At 34.1% G+C, this 18,286-nt stretch overlaps 1 protein-coding gene across 1 annotated transcript; it reads left to right on the forward strand.

The window, feature by feature from the left end:
- The first annotated feature begins 1,806 nt into the window (after positions 1-1,806).
- On the forward strand, positions 1,807-11,880 carry LOC127877889 (uncharacterized). Its single transcript, XM_052424210.1, has 6 exons — positions 1,807-2,016; positions 2,212-2,339; positions 8,548-8,725; positions 9,209-9,391; positions 10,302-10,436; positions 11,563-11,880. The coding sequence occupies exons 2-6, from the start codon at positions 2,232-2,234 to the stop codon at positions 11,661-11,663; spliced, it is 705 nt and encodes a 234-aa protein (XP_052280170.1). The 5' UTR covers positions 1,807-2,016; positions 2,212-2,231; the 3' UTR covers positions 11,664-11,880.
- Positions 11,881-18,286: the final 6,406 nt, after the last annotated feature.

The following is an 18,286-nucleotide window of genomic DNA, read 5'->3' on the forward strand; positions in this document are numbered from 1 at the left end:
TTATCAAATTCGGCCATTATTGTTGGAACAACTTCGAAATTAAATTTTTGATTAAAAAATAACACATTGCAAGTGTGATCGCAATTAGTGTGAATAACCTAATCTTTTAAATATCATAACGTATTGCTTGTCAAACTATTCTAAAAGAAATGATTTCATCAAACGTTTTTATGTTGTCTATCATATTTTGTTTAACATACATATTAGCAGTTGTTATTATTTAATAAGGTGTTACATGAAAACAATATCAATTTGGTGTCCGTGTCGCCCATATCTGTTAATTAGGAAGTTAATCGCTAAATCACTTCTCGATCCTGCCAATTTAAGACTCTGTCCCGATGCCGTCACCCCTCGTTGTTTGTGTTGATACACTCGACAAATATTGTCACATCGGTCCGCTAATCTATTAAGTAAATCGAATGGGTTATCATGGGCGTAATTGACAATTCCAATATAATTTGAAATGTCTACATTATAATTTGTCAGAAGACGAAAACGGACTGAAACAAATGTTATTGATGTCCAACAAACGTTATGCGGGAAGTAATGAACATGTGGAGAAAATTATTGTGCGTCCTCGCTATGTTTCAAGGTGAGATTAATTTATCCAAATAACGTTCGTAAAAAGTGATTTTTAATTGGAGTATGTTATCGACAAATGGACACTTTTTTAAGTCGTGCAGCGCATGTAAGATAAATCGATAGTGCTGGCTTATTTTTCATATATTTATTTATATATGAAGTCGGTACCATTGATTCTCGTACAAAATAGTTCAGAATCCTCCAACTATGTACATGTATAATTATTTATACTTTAATGTACAAATACATTCTGCAGGAACGATATCTCGAACTTAAGTTTACATGGTAATATTTTGTATCGATATTTATTGCTTGAAATCTATAGACGGTGCATCTACTTCGTTTTCAATTGAACACTTCGTTGGTCGTGTAATGATATGAATAAAATAGTTAATGTATAAACTTCCGCGTTAAAAGCAACAAAAAAACTATTTAATTGTATGTACGCAAAATTGTATTCGATTAACACTTACGCTCTCGCGATAAAAATAGGAAAATTCAATTTTAGTATAATAAAATACACAGAAAGTGGCATTTCATCTGCAGAGTTAATTGATTTTATTTTGAATATTTATCATAGTGCTAGAACCCAAAAAGTGAATAAAACATACGAAGTGCGTTAAATTTCTTAATCTAACAATTGAAACAAAAATTGCTCTTATAATTATAATAACCGAGTTGCTAGTGTAAAATCTGCCAGATACTAGTGCTGCAACAATACGCAAAAAAAAACGTATTGCAATATATTGTCAGTTCAAAAACTAGTATTGCAATATGTCGCAATATATTGATAACTTGTACCAGAATTACAACTCGCCAAATACCCGATAATCCTGTATATTCCAGTTTTAAAGCAAATTCTCGTAAATATTTACTATAAATGTGCTCAAGATTAACAGGAAACACAAACATTCGCAAATTTTCTTAAGTATCAAAAACATTATGGCATTTGTTACTATTTAAAGATGTGATGAAATAACGTCCAACCGGGACGTTTTTGTTTTTACTGAACACGCGTAATTCGCCTGACGTGATGTTTCCGTTTTTATACAACACAAATTACACCCATACTTTCCATGCGACGTTCTACATGTCTGCATAATTTTCGCGCGCTTTTTATTGAGACAAAGGGTAAAGCACTTTTTATTTGACGCTATTTTTTATTGTCGCGTAAGCATTAACATTTGGAAGCGTGTTTCCGAAATTCGGATTACAAATTAAAAATGCTCAATTCAGAATCGAACGAAACATTTACAGTTGTGCGCAATTAATTTAACGATAATCTATTCAAAAGCATCAACGAATGCTCCAATGTAACAACGCTACTCCGTATAATACACTTTTTAGAATGCTATTTTTACGTAAAAATTTATTTACACCGCTTTGCTTTGTTTACCTTGATATCGTATTTCGGATGGCTTTTCTGGACGAAATGTAAATGAATTTTTGTAAAATTTTCGTACCGGTATGATGAAAATCGTATCGCAATACAATATGCGGATTGCGTATTGCAATATATACCGATATACCGGTATATTGTTGCAGCACTACCAGATACCCACCGTCAATATTCCTTCGAAAAGTATCGTCGTATAAAATGCTCCCATATAACGTTGCATATTTCCCTAGGTGACGCCTCCTATGCGGTAATGATCCGAGTTCCACCTAGCAACCAGACCGCCGTTGCTGGCACTGACGCGAGATTTACGTGTCAGGTGTCGGAAAGGCGAGACATTGATTATGTGTTTTGGAAGAAGGTACACCGTTGTTTTCTTTACTTAAATATTACCATGCATTATTTAATTGTATACATTTAAGTTCTTGTAAATAACTACACTTCCCGTTCTACGAGTTAAAATGCATTTTAATAAAACATAAGAGGTTCGGGATTTTAAAAATGAAATGTAAGAGAACATCTATGTATATTCATTATTGCATAAACTCTATCTATAATGACCTCTGGCGGGGTGCAGAAACTTGGCAAAAGGAGGGCTTGAACGGGAGAAATCGTGTATTAACAATGCTATTCACGTGCCGTTCACGCCCTGATATGTGTTTTTCATATCCATAAACTGGTCCACGCGCAGTTACTTCGATCCCTTACTTTCCTGAGCTTTGTTTAGATCTATATTTCCAGCCTTCGACCATTGTGTACACACCGGTCTTACTGACCTTTGTACTAACGCGAAGGGAAATGTGGGTTGCACTTCATTGTGTCACACCGGTCTTACTGACCTGTGTGAATGCGCGCTAAGCATTGTGGGAAACGGACTTTTTTCCATCATGGCGTTGGTAAACATAATAAACACGGAAGTGAAAAATGGTAATTAATTATTATCAAAAACAGGCCCCATCAAACCGGGACAGCTGTAATATATACATGGAAGCAGTTGATGCTTCAAAAGGAGCCACTTTTCATGTCAGTCTATTGTTTGTAAGAATCACTAAACACGTAACTTAGACTAACTAAACACGTTGCAAGACTCAGACTGTATCTTCGAAATAGTAAATAAATCAAAATCATTAATAAATATTTATAATTAAATACCTGCTGAAATTTGAGAACGTAAACGATTTAAAATAAACGCTGTGAACATTACAAGGAATCTTACATGTAGGCCTCATGTGTGAGAGGATTAATCAGGGATAAAATAAATGGAGTTCAAAGGATCTAACATTTTGAGGAGGACGTCATAGTATCTTGGACATTTGGCACTTTCATATATTTATTTAGTAGATACTGAAAATGCTGAATGTGCTAATTGCAACATCAAAGACGAGCAGGTGAGATTTTTACAGCTTTATTCTTCTTGACATAATGTTGTATGTTTTCCATTTAATTTATATGGCGCTCTAGTCTTATTTATAAGACGCGCAAAGAATTTAGAGATACTTTTTATATGGGCTAAATTCTTTGCTCCAAATATTACCCATATAAAAAGTAGCTTAATATTTAAGAGCGTCAAAAATTTGGACTAATGACGCTCAATTTTAGCTCGGCTGTTTCCGGGGAAAACCCTAGGTATTGTCATAGCTCGTCGTCAGATGTCCGTGTCATGCTAAAATCTTTACATCGGCTCTAAAATCAAAGTGCTTCCACCTATAACATTGAAACCTCACATGTATATGCACCGTGATGATTTCTACACACCAAACCCATTTTGGGGTCACTCGGTCAAAGGTCAAGGTCACTAACCTCTAAAAATTCTTTTAATAAATTTCATTTATTCAAAACTGCACCGCAGCCTAGCTTGGCACCCATAATGTGGTGCTCTTGTTTATATATAATTTTAAAAATGTATTAATAACCAGAATAGTTTATGCATGTATAAATAAAAAGATACAGCCATGAACAGTGTGTTTTAATTTTTAATAAATATGCTTTGATTGCGTATATGCAAAACAATGAAGTCCATATATTGTTAACTGATTTTTAAAATGTTGAATGTCACACATTACGTACCAGTCCGTTCATGTACCGACACTTTATGTACCACTATCTGACACTTTAGTACCATATTTATAATATAAAGAGATAACTAATTTAATATGAATGTGTGTTATTGATGAAATGTATTTTGTGTGATAGTATTTATGAATTAAGACTTATATATTGGCCATAGATTTTATATTTTGTCAGATTGTCTAAGTGTCACTTAGTGTCTAAGTTTAATTTATTAGCCCAAGTACATGTACTACTTAATAAATGATTTATTAGTCTTACCTGAAATTGAAGTAAATTATAAAAATTCATTTGTCTCTTATCTTATCCTGACTAAGGATTATAAAGTCTAAAATGTTTGTATTATATTGTATAATTGAAATGTGATACTTTGAAGAGTAGAGAGAATGACCATAATGTTCAAACTGTAAAAAAATCAAATTATTTCCTTCTTTAGACTTTAATCATTTTTAGAGAATGACCTTAATTCATTAGGACTGCTATGAATAAATGGACAATAACACCTATATTTTATGTAGGTGGTACATAAAGTTTCAAAGCACCGGTAGTACATAAAAGGTCTGGTACATGTACATAAGGTGTTACACCCTAAAATGTTCATGGTATCAGTGTTTCAATAATGTAGTGTTTCTTATTATGTATTGCTTAGGTTGTTTTGTTTCAAATTTCAAATTTGCATTTATTTTAAAGCATTTTAAGTCATTTTGTGAATTCCATGTTTTTTGTAATAAGGTGAATTATGATATACATGGCGTCAAATATTAATTCATGGTCGCTATGGTGTAGAGAATGATGTCCGCTGGGCGTGGGTTCGATCAATACTCTGGAAGTTCTCATTATCGTCTCCATGGACAACACGTTCTGGTGTACCAAGTAGTAGTAGTAGTAGTAGTGGTGGTGGTTGTGGTGGTGGTGGTGGTAGTAGTAGTAGTAGTAGCAGTAGAAGTAGTAGCAGTTGTAGTAGTAGTAGTAGTAGTAGTAGACTAGTGGTAGTGGTAGTAAGATCAGTAGTAGTAGTTGCTGTTCTTGTTGTAGTAGTAGATAATTAATTAATTAGTAGCAGTAGTAGTAAGAGTTGTAATGGCTGTGTTTGTATTTGTATTTAATTCTGATAATACAACACAATGATGCTGCTGCTAACGATGATGATGATGATATGATAATGCTGCTGCTGATTGTGATGATGATTATATGATGGGACTTTGGTATTATAAAATTTGTGAGGTTCAAACACAAAACCTGTTGGATAATAAAACTTCTCATTTTATGACAAAAGAGCTAGAGTGTAGAGTAAAAAATAAGTATAAAATTCCCTAATAAGAAAGCTACCATTAAAGGACCATGACTTGTGGGCTTCACCAAAAGCAATGCATGAAACAGTTATATCTCTTTCAAATGCACTCAATATTGCTGTTCCAATTGATATGCTCAGAAATGCTTCTGGATGGGCATACACCAATGAGTACTTTCCTTCAGTTATTTCTTCTAAAGACACATTAACAACACTGTCGCCCTTAGCAGGAATTCCGGACGCCCCCCCTAAGATGTTCCCTCCCCAGACATTTCCCCCATTTTAGTTTTAGTGCTTACATTACCCCCCCCCCCCCCCCACCCACACCCCACAATAAATTTATAATGGTTTGGTTGAAGTATAATCTTGATTTATTATAAAATGATTATTTTGCTTATGTAATATTTTTATATGAAGCAGCTTGTTTGTTGTTTTCTTTGGATTAATCATTCATTATTTTTGTTAAACTGTTTAAGGAGTGCATGTAAATCATTAGTAAGACCTGCATGTTGGTGTACTAGAGGAATACTAGGGGAATACATGGGATATTCTCAAAATCTTACACATGTTGTTTTTTATATATTAAATAGGATCAATTGATGAATTAATTCCGCTTGAGTCAACATGGGCTGGGTTGTGGAACTATAGTTATTTGTTGTTTTTAATCCAATTACATAGGGTACTATGTAACTGTCAAAGAAAATATGCATTCATACGCATATAAGCCAAGTGTTGGATGTCACTGATATTTTCAATTTTACTAGTACCTAATTAAGACTAATTAAAACAGAATTGGACTTTCCTTGCAAAGTATTTATTATTAATAATAAAATAAGCTAATGTAATCAAAACATATTGATATTTTAATAATTTAATTCAATGATATTAATAATATTTAAATTTGCCCCAAAAAACTAGGGCAGGTAGATAGGAAGGATTTTTTTTTGAAAACCAACAGTGTTGTCAGTGTAAAATATTTGTAAAGCTTCTTCAATTTCAGTTTTACATTTTATGACCTGCAACATATTCTATGCTACTTTATTTTAATATGGTAAGTCATTAAAGTGTTATTTATTTTTCAACTATATAATGTGCTAATCTCATATAATGAATAACTACCCCATTTAAAGATGACACCTAATCTAAATTCATTAATACAATAGTTATAATTGTTTTATTGTAACATACTATTCCACTAAAAAATGACCATCATAGAACATCAATGCTGTGCTTTTACTAAAATTTTCATAGATCTCGTTTATTTAAAGAAAAAAATATCTCAGGCACTTTAAAAAAAATATATAATTAGGGTGTCAAAATTTCGAGGGGTGAACGGAAGACTGTTGTAACTCATATTAAATAAAGAAGGAGATACTGCAGTTTTCCGTTAAGCCCTCGATTCAACAAACTGAACAAGTCAATTTGAACTTCTCTTGCAATGCAAATGGAGCCACTTGAAATACCAAATTGTTCCCATACTAGTCGGCAATATAGCTATGACATTGTGTCTATTCATAACACGCATCAGATACACCTTCTGAAACTTTTTAAGCGGTTTTGAAAACGCTATTTCACTGCAAACTTTCGTCAATAAAGGATACATGTTGTTATACAACCGAAAGTGAAAGTACAGTTTAAAAAAATGAATAAAGAGCGAAATTGTTGAAAACTTACGAAAATTTTAATTGATACTAACATAAGACCGTAAGACTGAACAAAATTATACTTAACTTTTAAATCATAACATGAAAGTTTACTTATAAAGCAAATTCTTCATTCATCCGCGGACTTCTTTGTGTCGTAGTCATAAATGCCTCCAAATGGAGGTGCGTGATGCGTCTAAGTATAGAGGTGACAATAACGTAGTGACGTCACCATTTATGTATAGAATGGGTTGCACTTCTTTTACAAGTGAAAAGTGGAAGCAAAAGTTGGTCAGGTAATCGTGCTTCTGATAATCGCTATCAGTCTTAATAGAGATTCAAAATCACATTTAAACATAGTTGAATAACATTTCTTTAAACTACATTCCGTTTTAAACACACAATAAAAAAACTCGTTTTTTTCATTATTAACATTTTCATTCCTACGCAGAACTACTTTGGTGGAAGCATAATTCCCCAAACCAGGGGAATGTGATGCGTCTTAGTATAGGTGAGAATCACGTAGTGACGTCACCATCTATGTACAGAATGGCCTTCGACGACTTTCCAAGCATAAATGGGGAACTGAATAAGCACCAGTTTCCTCATGCATGCAGGGATAAAGGCAATGAATATTTCAATCCACTTTTCAAATTTTATCATCTGCACTCTCTTGACAACAGCTTTATTTTATTGGCAACGCCAATGAATTAAGTTAAGGTTATTTACTCAACATGCTCAACACGCTCAACATTTTCAATCAAAAGACTATGCTGTAAATGTAAGTGTTTAATTATGTACCTTCAACGTTCCTGCTTTATGCTTGAAATACTTCAGTGACAATATGTTAGCATGATTAACTTTTTAAAAATTTAGTCGGAACGAAATAAGATAGACCTGTACGAAAGAAACATCTATGAAAACAATTAATTACTCTGACGATATATTTATCCGTCACGACCAGTAAATTCCAAGATAATTCCTCATTTCTTACTTTGTGCGGGTGCATTTCAAACTTGCATTAATCCACTGTTTAAACACATTTAAATTTGAAAACTGCTTCGTCATTTCTGATGATGACCGAGTGAGGCATATGTAAAACACAACCTTGAACTGTATGACGTCATATGAATTAATCGAATTATTTTGTCGATGTCGCGTGAACATGACATATTATGTTCAATGTTATTTTAATTTATTTTGGTATGTGTGATTTTTTTATGCAATTATAGCGAAAATACACATTTTCTCGGACATGATCATCTGCGGGCGCTTTCAAAATCCGTTCCTGACCTCGTGATGCGCACTCGGGCAGGAACGGATTTTGAGAGCGCCCGCAGATGATCATGCCCTAAAAAACGTGTATTATCCCTATAAAACACCACATTTAAATACGTGGTTGCCAAAAAAAGTAAGTTAGAATAGTGAATAAAATGTTGAAATAATCGTGTGTTTTCTTAAGTGTTCGTATAAAAGTTCCAATAATAGAGCTCTATGTATAACAGTGTTAAGATTACTATTGATCTTTTTTGAATGTCATTCACAACTTCTTAATATCATTTTACCAGGTTACGGTCGATGGATTTACTGATGTAATTTCATACAATCTGAACTTGCTGAACACGAGTAAGTACGCTATCGAGGGCGACTTCACGTTACAGGTACGAAACGTACATGTTCAAGACGAGGCTTGGTACGAATGTCAGGCTGGAGTCGACCGAGCGCGAGCGCATCTCGCGGTAGAAGGTAAACAGTTCTATGATTCGGTGCTCTTTTTCAATAAGACTATAATTAAAATATGATTCATAACACCGATTTGACTGAATTAACATTTTTTAATTAATTAACATAATCGAATCTATATAAAGTCACAAAATAACGATGGCCAATAAATGACGATTTGGAAATCCGAAGCCCGTAAACCCATCAGCACGACAAAGAATTGTTTTTAAGTCCATAAAAACGATAATGGAAACAATATTTGGATTCTTACATGATCTGATAAAGATCATCATATAAACACGAAATATCGCTATGCTGCTCATAGGATATGGACATCGGTTTGCGATGCGTATTTGGACAGTTTAACTACTAGAATTTCGTAGGACCGTTCAGCCAAAATTTGACATACCCAAATATAAAATTGTCGGCTATGTTTCTTCCATTAATATAACAGTATCGTATTACATCTATTTAATGCCATACATGTTTCTTTTACTCTGTTGCCAGTCATGGCAGCAAATATGACTTTGGTCGGATCACCGGAACCTCCTTTTAAGAAGGGAGCCTTCGTAAACATCACATGCAGCGCCTACCACAGCCGTCCGCCGGTCCACATCCGGTGGTACCACGGACGCAGTGACATCACGAGTTTGGCCGCCCACTCGTGCAGTCAGATATATGGGCCCGAAGGTGAGTTACTTGAAACACCCCGGATATATATGTGAACTGACCTGAGGACATCTGTGAACTTTATCAATAAAATATCACGTTAGTTCACTGGTTAATTTATGCGCTTCTCACTTTAGCGGCGCGGGTTAAATCTCCCGGTGAGCACGATCTTGGTTAGTGCTCACCATACCGGACGGTTTGGTTTCGTCGGAGTACGCCGGCTTCGTCAGAGGCACAAGACCAACCGAAAATCAAATATTTTCAATAACAACTAGCTGGAATTGAAGATATAAATCATATACTTCAAAATTCGTCCCAACGTTAGTAAGTCTTGGAAGTTAATTAGGTGCGAGTGCTGGGTAAATAGCCGATTCCTCACATTATGCACCTGCAGGATCGGGATGACCTTATAGACTTAAACAAAGCACACAATTTTACAAGTACTGAAATATATTCGAATAGCGCCGTTGGTAGAGCGATGTACAATATATCCGATGACCGCAGATCCGATTATTGTTCTCATAAGTTGTATGGGGATTGGTCGTGGCATTATTCCTAAGGACATTACCCCTTGGATGTCAATCAATTAGGGTATTTTTTTTTTGTATAAATATTAAGAGCTTAGTACTGGTCAATCGTCAACTGTTCAACAAAAGATATGGTTATGCTATATGCTAAATTCCTATTATTTTTATATTTGTAAAAGGGCTTGAATCAGATTTGTTATTGATTTTGTGATTTTTTTGTTCAATATAAGGGAAGCAATGTATTGAGGCGGTTTATAAACAAACATAACCAGTTATGTTTCTTTAGTAGCAGTGGGTCTCCAGTGAGTCTGGTAAATGGTAGGAATATTGTTATACAGAACATAGATTGATGCATACGCCTTTGGGAACAATATTTACATGTTAAATGTTATCACTCAAATCAGGGTTCAGTGATACCACTAGTATGCTGACGATTACGGTCACCGACGACAGGCACTCCATCCGATGTGTGGCGTCACTTCCGGGAACCAATATTTCGCGGACTGAATTTTGGAACCCGCTTATCGACTTCGAAACATGTAGGCAGTATATTACATTTGAGATTGCTCTTACTCACAAGTCGACGGTAATGTATTTATATTTTAAGAAAGCATCAAATGTATTCTCAGCCGATGTGTTTTTAAATTAAAAGGTTCCAAAGTCCTCGAAGTAAAACTCCCCGAGCGGTAACCGCTATGTTCACTAGTAAAATCCTTTAGCCGATATTCACCTTCATAGTCTAACACTTATTAAATTATTAGAAATTAAACACAGTCTTAGAACTATGATTGCTAGTTCAGAAAAAGGACTTTATATATTTCTTAAATAATGAATTAATTGTACATAATCATAAAATTTGTATTTAGAAGTATCAAACTCTAAGAATATATTTTTAAGACTATGTATTATTTTAAGACTTTAGTCTTAAATTGGTTTGTGAATGCGAATCCTCGGAAGAGTATCGGTTTCTAACGTTGTACTGACAAAAGTCGTGTTTAGCACACACGTCATTAATCTCATTAATGCTCCGGATTGAATCGACATGTACATGAAGACAGCTTTTATTCAAGTTTTTTGTTTTCGTTTTGTCTGTTTCTATTCTCTCCCTAACGCCGGTATACGTGAGCTGTTTTTCTCAAATCTATTAAATGTCTGTTAACGCTAGCTAGCAATTGGTACTTAATCATCGAGGTTTTCATGCCATATTAGCAAACCATATATCACCGAAAGGCATTACAAACGCTGTATTATTTTATCGATTTCGATTGGAATTTTTACATATTTTCTTCATGCTTTCAAAGCCATACATGTTCTATTGCTTGTTTGAATTTATGACATTTTAAGTGTCATTTTGCTAAAATGTCAACAAGTCCCGTACATGTACATATTTATTGTCTATTTATGCAAATCACATTGATTTCGCTCAATATATTTTTTTATTTAGCAATGTAACTTCCAATCAAAACTTTGAGTTGATGATTGTCTTGAAATTTGAGCATTAAACCGCGGGTTTCGTTTAGTTGTCGAAAAGTAAAAATGTCACTATAATCATAAAATAGAAATTTATTATAATATTGATTAAAATTGACAATAATACTGATGGTACACAATACATTAGAATTAGGACAGCTCAACCACGGTGCAATTATTTATATAACCCTTCAGCTGACGCCACACGCTCATCCCGATATTCGTCTCTACTGGGAATGTCCGTCTCGGCCATCTGTGTCTTAGTATACGTGGTCACGTGGTCAGATGTGCAATGAGACCTTGACCTTGTGCCAACAGGTACCCGTGACTTTGATGAGAAATTCACCAAGAATGCAGTTGTTTTACGGATTTGCAAAATGATTCCAAGATGCGATGCATGCTTTTTTATTTATCTTAATCGTTATCGTCCAATATACACACTATGTATTAAAACAAATACAATTTGGAAATTAATTTTGGCACTTTGAATATACATTAAGTTTGATAATTTTAACTGCCATATTATTTATTTCGTTGATTTTTTTACTGTGTATTTTTCATTGTAAAATTATTTTTTTAATCTCATAAAAATATTCTGAAATTGTGTACAAATAGTGTTGTGCTTCAATATATCCGACAAGAGGCCGTCCCCCTTTCTGCTGGGTTGGGTATAGTCGCCTTTACACATACTTTGGGACAGTCCAGCCCAGAAACAATACCATATGTTCAGTTATTAAGTCGGTCTTGCACTGCCCATGGGAATCTTTACCTTACAATATAATCTAAAATATATAAGAAACCAGCAGCACAGTATTAATGTTTCTGTCAAGTAATTGGCCGTACAGGGCTCATTAAAAATTATTATACCTAACACATGTATAACCATGTATTTTTAAACGAAACCTTCCACAGAATGTCTGACACTCTTTAATTGCTTTTACAAACCGAATTTTCGACAATGCTACAGATCTTGCTAGATTTAACCCGAAAGTAAAAGTACAATCTAAAAAAATAGTAGTAATATAAATTTTATTATTGGATTTTCAAAGTTAAGGCCAATATAACATAAATTAAGCGTAAATAACTACTAAAAAAATTATATAATAAGGCTATTTTGTGGGTTTATACAAAATCGCCATTCTTCAGTGGACGTCTTAACGTTTGACATTGTAGATTAAAATGGAGGTTAGGAAAAATGTCGTACTTTAGGTTTACATACATTTTTTACAATTCCCATATGGTCCCAATATAAAACTTCAACTTTCAAACTGTTGTTCTTGCCTTAACTATATTTCAAATTTTGCAAGCCTTCTTCCAATTCAAAAGATAAATTTGTCATCTTCCTTTAATCGCAAAACAAATATACGTTCTCACATTTTCAAAGAAAGTAAATCTCCACTAATGCATACACAGTGTTTTCTCAGCCTAATTGCGACAAAAGCCCCATCAAAAGACATACAAAATCAGGCGCATACAGCAAACTAGAAATAAACCACATAAGACATGTCTAATAGTGTTACCGGTAGATATATTTTATTCAATAAAATAAAAGAAAATATGCACTACTTTCAAAAGGACCACGGAAGGATACTCAACATTTTTAGAGAAAATATTTTTGTTAATTTCTTAATTTTGTTAACAGTGTAGCAAAGTCAAATATTTCTCGCTGTTTTTATTATTTAAAGGAACAGGATTACACATTGTTATGCTGTGCTTTGAACAGCTGACACTTATAACAATATACATGAAAATGTGCATGGAACATTCTATACTTTAAACACCATGTAATAACTATCAGTTTTTGCTCGCGACTCTTTCCTGTGAACTGAACCTTTAATTGGACTTCATGCCGACCAATTTTGCATGATAATGGGTTGTCATTTTTTATGCAACAATTTCCTGTCAATTGGACTCTAATTGTGATAAAGTTCTTGGTAATAGCGGTGATTGGTGATATTTCTATTGTTACACAACACAAGATAGTGCGTGCGTTCTCTCATTATCAATATATACAATCCCATTTTAATGTCAAATTTGACCACGACCAATCTACAATCCAATATAATTATCAATGTACATACCAAGAAAGGTAAATTCATATACTAAAATATTATTTTAATAATTTCTATACTTTGTATATTACTATACATGTATTTCCAATATTTTTCCAAGCAAACAGGACAAAATTTTAACATGATTCTTCAACGGTTTGTTAATTTTAAATGTTAACACAAATGTAAGAGTAAATGCAATAAGTTGTATTTTTGTGTAAATCAAATGAATGATGTCATTTGCAGTTGCCAGTAGCCCGTGTATTAAGCTAATAAAACAGTGATCATCACAGCAGGTCACTTACCGGTATACACACTATTGATTACCGCTGTTTTGTATATTGTTTGGTTTTTACATATTTATTCAAGAATGTGTTTACAACATAAGTTACAAACATCTTAAGTTTATAGGATTGGAACGCTTGCTAAGATAGTAAGATTCCTTTCCTCAGTAATATATTTAGAAACATAGTGACGGTAATTGCATTTTAAACACAAAACAATGAAAGATGATTCGGGGTTAAACAAATGTGTGGGTGTAATTTAATAAAAATTGTTTTAACACTGTTGAAACAGTGTATTAAGAAAACAAATTTTGATGTAATTATAATCTAGTTTTTTTTGGTAAAAAAATGTTCAAAAATAGAGAACCGATATCAATACCACTCTCAACCTTCCTGAGCCCTCGATGAAACTATGGACTGCATCTAACACAGTAAAATTATATAAGTTAGGGAAAGATTATCATCTCAATACAGTAATGTGCAGAGTGATGTATCCGTGTTTTGTTTTATAGTTCTCAATGAAGTAAATCTTAAAATTGCATTAATGGGCAGACCAGTAAAAAGAGAGTAGTGTCTTCTATTTTTCCGCATTGACAAAGTTGCGATGGAACCAGATCATATAAATGTTTATTAAGATAACTACAGTTAGTTCATATAGACGTGTGTGCAGCACTTGTTGTCTTCGCTTGATATTGTTTATGTTTTTTATTGTGGAAACGTATCAACTAAAGAAGGGATAAACTGCTAGGCTTTGGCGACACAGTGTCGAAAACAATAAGGAACTATTAAAAATACCCATAGTGCAGAATACGTTTTCATTTTTGTTCAGAATGTAGATGAGGAAATATAAATAACATGAAATGGCGTGGACATTAAAGGGGCCGTCCAACAGATAAAGCGTCGTATCGACGCGAAACAATATTTTGGGAAACTACGATTGCTTATATAGCTAAAATAAAACCTTCGCACTAAATGTGAGCGTGGGTGGTCGAGTGGTCTAGGCGTGTGGATTTTTACTCCAAGAATCCAGGGGTCAGTGGTTCGAGCCCTGTTGAGGGTTACTTTTTTTCCTTTTTTAAAATGTATTCTGCTTGTTTTACTGGAGATTTTTAGTTCAAATGTTTAAATTTATCAATATAAAGCATTTAATGACAAGCTTCAATAAATGCCAAAATCTGTTTGACGACCCATTAATCAAAACGATTATCATTATATGAATCTTTTTCATTTATCTTCAATGTAAGCAACTGAATATTTTAAACAAAAGAATTCCAACATCCTTTTAACTGATGTTTACTGAAAAACACTATTTGTCTTGATCTCTTATTATACAATGTTGTTTTGAATAAATATATACAATAAATCTTAATGATGTATATTAGTAGTGCAAAACGGTCTTAAAACTCATTTACATGTTTCCATGTGCTAATTATGTTAATGATAAATTATACGCTGTTCGCCTTTTTTCAACACTTAGTTTACCAACTAGAACAATACAAACCGCACATAGTTGAAGCGAGATAGAAGTGGCGTTTAGACTATTGATCCGCCTGGTTACTTACATTACATTTGGACCGTGCTCTGTGAAAAGGGGGTTTAATGCATTTGCGTAAAGTGTCGTCTCAGATTAGCCTGTTCAGTCCGCACAGGCTAATCAGGACGACACTCCCCGCCTAAACTGGATTTTTGCAAAGAAGAGAATTTCTGTAAACGAAAAATACATAAAAAGCGGATAGTGTCGTCCCTGATTAGCCTGTGTGGATTGCAGAGGCTAATCTGGGACGACACTTTACGCGCATGCATTGAACCCCCTTTTCACAGAGCTTGTCTCATTTATTTTTCAATGCAGGGAGTACCATATTAACAAAATAGTCAGACACGCAAATTTCAACTACATGAAAGTGCTTAAGGAAATCAGAAGAAATTGCAGTAATGAAACCCCTTTCACGATGCCATTTACTTTTATTGTTATCAGGAGAGCTATATCTGCGCTCTTCTTGTCAAATCTTAATCACCCCCATCAGGGTCAGTACTAGATGTGGTCGTCTGAATATTAAACCTCTCGTCTGCTCTAAACATCATCTGCTGACTCATTTTACCGGAATACGTCAATGAAGGTGATGCTGCCTCAATATTTGGTATTGGCTTATTGAGCATGTAGGGCGTGGGAGCCGAAGGTATCGTCTGTAGTACGAAGGTAACTTCGGCATCATTTGACCTTGAAAACACTGGGTACAACATGGCGACCGGATATAGAAATACATTCGGCATTGTAGGAGCGTGTACCGGGCTCGTCGATTTGATTTGGTTGTACGATGCCAGAGGTTTCTCTATTTGCTTCGAACGCGGTGCTTCTTTGAGGAGTGGAGATGGATCTCTCGTAAAAATCTGTAGCTGCGTTTCACACTGATCTAACATGACACACATCTGCAGGATGTCTCGCACAACATGGACCGTCATCTCCTCTATGCAGTTATGATCTAGCTAACTATAATACCCCTTCATGCGCGAGTTGGACAAAAAACTATGGCTTAGATAGTCGGTGTATGGAGGAAACATGTCGGCCATCGGAGAAGTACGTCGAAACATATTACATATGTTATTTACTATTCTTTCTGTGGCACTGGGGTTGACTCCACTGTTAACGGTGTACCCCGGGTCTAGGGATTTCCGGTCGCCCTGACTCAGCTCGTGGATATCGGCGCGCAGTTTGGCCGAACAAGTCAACGCTACTAGAGCGGAGAACAAGGTCACACGAAGGGCTGCGAACCATCTTGAACGTAACATACTTCTATCTGGAATGCAAAACATAAATGATAATGACATCAAAACTACTATTACTGCTTATGTTGATGTTACTGATTATAATAATAATAATAATAATATTATTATTATTATTATTATTATTATTGTTATTATTTATAATAATAATAATAATAATAATAATAATGATGATGATTTTAATAATAATTATTATATAATTGATATCTTACTATTTTTTTAACTCGCGTCCTTTCTCGACCTGTAAGACCAAACAATCTGGATTGACTAGTATTGCAAACGGTAGGTGTTGTACTAAAGATACAGTATCACTCTACTACTAAACTTTTAAGTATAGGGCGTATGGTCCATTGTTCGGTTAAAATATCACGTCCAAAGTCGGGTATGGTAAGCATTTATAAACGGTGTATCAATATTCATATTCACAATAAGCACGTGAATTATTGTTTTCGATCGATGCGTGACACCTTGCTAAAGTTTTAACATATTTTATAAGTGTTTATAAGTGTAATCAATTATAAAATAGCCTATTATCGCCGAGAAAGCCCATTTTTATTAATCTATTAACCTGTTCAAATCAGGTCATTGATTTTTTTTACGGAAAACGTATCGTCTTCAAGAAGTTGTGTACTTCATTTAAATCCTAAATGAGGAATATTAGGTATTAAGAAGTTTATTTGTCTACACTTCGAAAACTTTAATTATGAAGTCATTGTATTGCGCGTGGTTAATGTATTTTACATGGTATACAGTTTAATCCATACTGGTTTATTTCGTCAAAGCATGCTTGATGCTGGTATTGTAAGCTGTTTGATTTAATCTATAATTTTTAGGTAACATTGCATAAATAAATATCATTTTGCATACACATAATAAGTTTTGGTTTATGTTCAATATTTTCTTAGCTTGAGTATTCAATAATTTAATACCCATCTTGTGCCCACACGTTTTCAATTTCATGAACGGAAATATTTACACAATTTTTTGTGTATGATAATTCCTCTTAATTGCTCGTATCCTTAGAATTATGCTTAGCAAAGACGTAGTAGCTTTAAATAATGTTTAATTATGCCCGTACATATCTATTGATGCTTGTGTATTTGAAGTGTGGCCAGAAAGTTTTTATTTTAATTAAAACAAAGGTTGTCACGAAAATATGTTTAACAACCTGTCGAAGTCATTTTCGTTTTATTGCAATGTTGTAAAACATTTCCTGCCAAGAACTTTAATGATAAAAAGCCAACACTAACTAACAACGTGCTGCTTACAAGCGCTAACTATGGTAGCGTCAGTTATAAAAATTATACGCGCCGCCTGTTGAGAAAGAAGGTCCAATTATGGCCCATGCTACCGTTAATAATCAGAGGGAGTCACTGGTCTGTAAATAGACAGTTTCATGTCATTCGAGTGATCTTTCTTATTCTAATCGATTTTAACCCATTAATGCCTAGTGGACTCTCCCATTCTTCTAAAATGGATCAATTTATTTTCAACATTAGGGATGTCTTGTATATTTATTTTTATATTTAGAATATTTCTTTTAGAAATTCATTTAAGCAAACAGCAAAGACCCTGATGAGACGCCGCATCATGCGTTAAATGGGTTAAAGTGTGATTTCACAACCACTGCGGCGAGACAACAGATGACGAGAAACAATGCTCAGTCCTGTCTAAAGGGCATTTACAAAACCAACAAGAAATTGGATTTGGTCATTTTGGTACAGACGCCATTAAACATCCAGAGCATTTTTAATCCGATTCTGTTCTAACCGGCAACGTGTTTTCCAGGTGAAATTGCAAATC

The sequence above is a fragment of the Dreissena polymorpha genome, chromosome 4, assembly GCF_020536995.1.
Source record: "Dreissena polymorpha isolate Duluth1 chromosome 4, UMN_Dpol_1.0, whole genome shotgun sequence".
Classification (NCBI taxonomy): Eukaryota; Metazoa; Mollusca; class Bivalvia; order Myida; family Dreissenidae; genus Dreissena; species Dreissena polymorpha.

Bases quoted from the DNA above. Each gene is read 5' to 3' on its own strand.
- LOC127877889 (XM_052424210.1), top strand. From the start codon at position 2,232: ATGATCCGAGTTCCACCTAGCAACCAGACCGCCGTTGCTGGCACTGAC. The intron at 2,340-8,547 runs GTACACCGTTGT...TCATTTTACCAG, and splicing joins ATTATGTGTTTTGGAAGAAG to GTTACGGTCGATGGATTTAC. The intron at 9,392-10,301 runs GTGAGTTACTTG...CACTCAAATCAG, and splicing joins TCAGATATATGGGCCCGAAG to GGTTCAGTGATACCACTAGT.